General features: G+C 39.1%; 1 protein-coding gene across 1 annotated transcript; it reads right to left on the bottom strand.

Moving 5' to 3' along the window:
• Window positions 1–4,835: 4,835 nt before the first annotated feature.
• On the bottom strand, window positions 4,836–5,896 carry LOC147459322 (uncharacterized). The gene is made up of 3 exons (XM_086509808.1): window positions 5,564–5,896; window positions 5,383–5,456; window positions 4,836–5,289 (listed from the first exon to the last, which is right to left on the bottom strand). Exons 1-3 carry the CDS (start codon window positions 5,637–5,639, stop codon window positions 5,101–5,103), a joined length of 339 nt encoding a protein of 112 aa, XP_086365934.1. The 5' UTR covers window positions 5,640–5,896; the 3' UTR covers window positions 4,836–5,100.
• Between the last annotated feature and the right edge of the window lie 243 nt (window positions 5,897–6,139).

Genomic DNA, 6,139 nt, shown 5'->3' with positions numbered 1-6,139 from the left:
AATTCAAACTCTATTAAAAACATTATCCATTTGATTAGCCTTCCTTGTATAATAAATTTATTGATAAAAAACAACAAATAATCCACATATACATTAAATAATTTTCCTAGTAGATAGTGCCTACACTTAGTAGCACTGAATACCATTCCCAATGCTTCTCTTATGGTGGTTGAGTATCCCTATTTAGCTATACTGAAGCTGCGACTGGCAAAGTAGACCGGGTAGTATGTCTTCCCATTAGGCTGGACCAATATAGCTCCCATTGCCATGCCAGAAGCATCCACATGTACATGTAAAATCACATCCCAGTTTGGTTGGCAACGGATTGTCTTCCTGCTGATTGCATCCTTTAAGCATTGGAAACTCTGCTCGCATTCTTCAGACCACATAAACTTGTTTCCTTTCTTGGTCAGCTCTTATAGAGGTAACACCTTAACTGCAAACATGTGAAAAAAACCTCCACTACAAGTTGATTTGTCCAAGAAAGGAACTTAATTTTGATACTTTTGTCGATGCTCTGGCTTGTTGAGCAAATTTGATTTTATCATTAACCATTTCAATCCCATTTCTAGACAGTATGTGTCCCAAAAAATATCCCTTGTGAACCATAAACACTTACTTGAAGGCATTCAAAAAGATTCTCTTTTCTCTACACCTCTCAAAGACCATCTCCAAAAATCATAAATGCATTTCTTCAGAGGAGAATATGGTAAAGTCATCAACCAATATGGCCAAAAACTTTATGGAAAAACTCATGGATCACTGAAAGGTTTTTAGGGCATTGCACAATCCAAATGGCACTACCAGATACATATAGGCTCACCATTCAATGATGAATGTAGTCTTGGAACTATCTTCAAGTGAAATTTCGAGCTGGTTGTAGCCACTTTATCCGTTTATGAAATTATACATTTTGTGGCCTACAATCTCATCTAACATCATAATTGTAAAGGGCATTGGAAAAGTATCTATAATTATCTATGAATTTAGCTTCCTATAGTCCTCACATAACCTTAGTTTTTGTTCTTTTTATCAACTACCACTACATGGGAAAAAGCCAGTCATCACTACTTGCAACTTTTGTGATGAACCCAGCTTTGAGAAGATTCAGCAGGAAGAGAACGTGATCTAGGAGGTCCTCTTTATTTGGCAGTTTAAGGAAGTCAAACCTTTAGTATTATGAAAGTAATCAAACGACAACTTTTGAATTCAAATAGGTAAAACGGTTAGTTTATTTGAATTCAAATTTCCCCCCAAAATGGAATTTAAAACCATATAATATAGCATATCTATGAAAAGAGATTGGCGCATAGGTTGCAGATCTATGGTCTCCACTCAAATTGGAGATCATATGTGGTAGTTATGGAAGGTCAAAAAATCATAAAATTGTCCACCTCCTTTTTGGGGGGAAAAGTGCATCCAATGACCACTCTTACACATCTCTTACACACCCACCATTCTTGCACACATGGCATACACCTATTTGTGAAAATCTTAATCACCTCCATAAGCTCATGGAAAATAAAGAGGCCCTCCTAGACCCCACTCTATTCCTAATGTATCAATCTCCTCTTTCACTTTCTTAGCATAATTGGGGTTCATACTGTACCTCTATAACGTGACTGGTATAGCGTCTATCTTTAGTGGTATCTTATGTTGGCACACCTCTGGATTGACTCCTTTTAGATCCATATGTTCCTAGGCATATACACCTTTGTACTCCTAGAACTGTGCCTTGGATTTCTACTTAATCTATGGCTTCATATGCTTGTTGATTTTGATTACTCTGGGATTTTCTTTTGAGCCAAGATTAAACTCTTCCACTTCTTGGTTGTCTAGGAGTAGCTAGTTCAAGCCTCCTCCCTTCCCTTTAGCCATGGATTCATGTTCTTTCTTCATTTTGATACCAACAACATAATCATGAAATGGATTGCTTAATTATAAAAGGCCATTTTGACTCTATGGCTCTTTAGTTTTTGCTGGCATGAATTTGGATTGATTTCCCCCTCTATCTGGTGCTGGTTGTTTTGGTCCAACTAAACAGTCTTCTCCCTAGGTTCATCTCAGTGAACTGGTTTGGGTATTGTCTCTTTTTCCTCTTGGCCTGATTCTTATCCATGAGCACAACATTTTAACGTCTATTTTTGTGAGTGGGAAAATATTCATCGAGGCAAGCATTTTTTCTATTTTCTTCGTCCCATATCTCTTACATAATTCCTCGGGCCTCAATGCCTTCTTCCAACTTCTAGTATTGTCAATTTTTATTTGAATCCTTCTAGTGGCCCCTTGGATAGTTAATGTATGATTTACTTGATCATGTATAGAACTAGGAAATTTGAGACAAGGTCTGCCTCTAACAGCATACCATATGCTCCTTGCACGTCCAATACTAGAAAGATGGTATTAAATTTCTCCTTGCCTAATTTGATTTTCCACTAGTCTAGTAGCTTGAACCACTCAGTGATCAACCATCCTCACTGTGAATGGTGCTACTTTTAAATATGTGACTCCCATATTTTGCCTGAGATGTTCCCCTAGGATAATTACACCAACACCACCATCCAATATAGTTCCTAACAGTGGTTCCCACTGCTTTAGTTTTGGCCTCAAATTTTCTCTTGTGTCTAATGAGCTTTGCAACTGCTAGTAATGTCCGCCTAATGTCATCGAGTTTGATTGTTAACTTTTGTATTCTTTCATAGACCTTGATATATATCTCATCTTATTCATTACCAGAGCTATTGTCTAAATTGGAAGATTTTTCCTCCGAACAATCCTCACAGTTCCATTCTACTGTTCCTCTTGTCTAGCTATTGGCTAGATCTAATATGGAGACGTTGATGGGTTCTTCATCAGACCAGTGGGTCCAACTAAGACCAAGTCTAATATGATTTGCCATACCTCGTTTGCCAGACTCTGTAGTGCATTAATTATGGACTCACTTGGTCTAGATGCTGCCTTCTCATTTTGGTTTTTTTGTTCTTCTAAAGAGTGGGGTGATAGATTCTAAATTGTGCACATTCTAGTTGTTCTAGCAGCTTCTTAGTCAAATTCTTAGGGATTTTTGCTGCAAGCTCCCTCTACTCCTACCATTCGTCCACTACCTTTTCCTTCCCCTTAGCCTCCAGAATGCTCTCTATTGCTCCCACTTTTTGGGTTTTGTAGTTTTCTTTCCCTCATTCTCATTTGGGATCTCCTTTATGAGGAACCCCTTGCTTCTGGCGACTACCTTAATCTGCACTGGTTTTGATGCCTTCTGGTCAGCGGTTTTTGGCTTCAAACCTTTTGGGCACTTAGCTGCAAAATGTCCATATTTTTTGCATGTATAGCAGTTGAGACTCCCAAAGTTTCCTTGACCTCTACCCCTACTAGTGTCACCCTAGTGCTAGCTTCATTTCCTTTGGACCCACTAGCCCCATCTACTTTAATTGCTTTTGGATTTTTTAGTGCTATTATTGATAGATCCTTCCCTTTATTGAAACGTTGGATTCTGATTCCACAGTTGTTCCACACATGACTATAAGCTTTAAAATAAGTACATTGTGAACATTCATTGGACCTATGATCTTTAGATCTACACTTGGGACCCCAAACTACATTTTCTTAATTGAAGGTCTTATTTTAGCAATCATATAGCAACATGCCAATACTCCGACATCATCATATACAAACACATCCAATCCTCCTCATACAAGATAAACTTGTAAAACCAATAATCAACAATCATACTGAATCTTCTTGAAAATAAATTCAGCTTCAAGAGCATCTTCATCTCTGCAAATTCAGATATCTGCATAAATTCAAAATTCTGATATTGCATCCAAAATATTGTATCCATCTGAAAATCTGCAATATCTGCTTCATAAAAACTTTGCAAATAGACAAAACTCTTCCAACATTGAGTTAGAATTGTCTCCAAATCTGAAATAAAGTAGGCTACGTTTGGAGATCATGGTGCAGGGTGGCGCTTGGGTAGAGGAGGCGAGGCACGGGGAAGAGCAGCTGTAGCAAGGCAACAACCTTCGATAGCGAAGGGAATCTTATGACTATTGAGGGGATTTTTTAAAGATCAAACCAGTAGTAGCGGCAGTAGTATAGTGTACAAATATGATAAAGTAGCCTGAATTTGCAAAATCTTTTCTATGAAAAAACCCCCAAATTAATTAATTATGTATGAGTTTTCCCAAAGCCTAACACTTAATAGTAAGCCAAAACCAAAACCTCTTAGATTTCAAATGAGACATGTCCTCCCAAACGAGAAAGTCCCAAGTTGCTAGGTTTGGTTGGATGCCAACTAACGTTTGAAAGCGAGTATTCTATAGTGATATTTAGATCACTTTTCATATCACCTTCACAACAACTATAATTCTTCAAGCAATACATGTTTACTTATGCATACAAAGCAAAGAGATAATTGTGTACATACACATGCCGCCGTGTGTGTGTGTGTATGGATATATATATCTACTTAACACATGCCCCCGTGTGTGTGTGTGTGTGTGTGTGTAGATATATATATCTACTTAACATAATATGGCGGAAGGGAGTCTCTTTTACACGTGACGCAAACTGCAAGATGAAGGCTAGATTTTAAAATAAGAGTAGCTCTTGGACACGCGATAAAGAGGGAGAGAGAAACAGAGAGGCCGTCGAAGGCGACCGGCCGTACTAGTATATATATATGTATGTATGGATAAAAACACACACACACACACACACACACACACACACACACACACACATATATATATATATATATATATATATATATATAGAGAGAGAGAGAGAGAGAGAGAGAGAGAGAGAGAGAGAGAGAGTATACACTACAAGCTGGAGACCATATAAAATCAACTAAGTTTCTTCTTTTCTCATGTAACACAAGCTTTCAGGTTTATTTCAAATTTCTGTGAGGAATGCATACTTAATAATAAGCCTCTCTTTGGTGCTCGTAAACTCGCTTGAGTCGGCGCCCGAATGTGATTGTGTGTTCAGTCTCCATAGATTCAGATTTCAGGTCTATATACATGGGACTCAGCTCTTCAACGGTGGGCAAGGTTACAAAAAGAATTTTCATATGGACCAAGAGAATGATTAAAAAATTCAATTATTCTTAGGAGGGTGGGTCTTAGGGCCACTGTAATCCACATGGAATACTGTCTCCTCTCTCTCTGCAAAAGATGCTGCTGGACTGCTGGCCTGTGCTTGTTCCTCATCTACACCGCCGATCACATGCCGTAATCTCCGCCGGCTAGTCATGAGTTTCCACCAATGGGCGGTTGCCAAGTGGACCTGATTGAGTGGATGAGAAAATGGATTAATTCCTAAATTCAGCTTTGAACTATATAATGGAGAAAGTAAAAGGATAAATGGAAATATAATTACCACTGCATGGAAAGAGGGATGATTTGGGTGATGGGTGCTACCGTCTCTTAATATCCCCAAGCTTGCTTGAGCAACTGGTCACATTAATGGAAAGAATATCATGCATATAATAAAAAAATTAACGATTGGCTAATTCTGGCAGAGAGATAGCATGCTCAATTGGCGTGACAGCGGCGCTTACCTTCGACTGCATTGCAGCTTTCTGTGCTTCCAAATAGAGAGATCATGATCACAACAGAGAATGCTCTCATTATCATTTTGTGTTGAGTTCTGCTATTCTTCAATACATATCACCAGCCAGCAGTACTGCAGCTAGTATTTAAGATCATTGTCCACACATAAGTCTGATTGATGTGAGAGAGAGAGAGAGAGAGAGAGAGAGAGAGAGAGAGACGCTCTGATGCAAGTGATTAGTAGCGCCTGCGCCGTGCGTGTGTGTTTGGCGCGAGATTGGTGAACGGAGTCGAGGTTACTATGTGTTATAATAGATGCGGGTGTGAGAGTGATGGGTTGGATCGCCACACACACACAGAGAGAGAGAGAGAGAGAGAGAGAGAGAGAGAGAGAGAGAGAGAGGGAGATGGATGATGTGCACTGGTGCCAAGCTTCAATGCCTTATAACGATCTCTTAACGGCATGAGTGCAACCAAAGGTTGGAGAGAGAGAGAGAGAGAGCCGGTGAAGCGTTCAAAGCAGCTACAGTCCATAAGCACATCCTTCTAACATGATGATGGACTCCTACGAAAGCAGTGTTATA

This window comes from Adiantum capillus-veneris, chromosome 4 (assembly GCF_014529385.1).
Source record: "Adiantum capillus-veneris isolate H3 chromosome 4, ASM1452938v2, whole genome shotgun sequence".
NCBI lineage: Eukaryota > Viridiplantae > Streptophyta > Polypodiopsida > Polypodiales > Pteridaceae > Adiantum > Adiantum capillus-veneris.
This window is presented reverse-complemented; position numbering and strand designations above follow the sequence as displayed.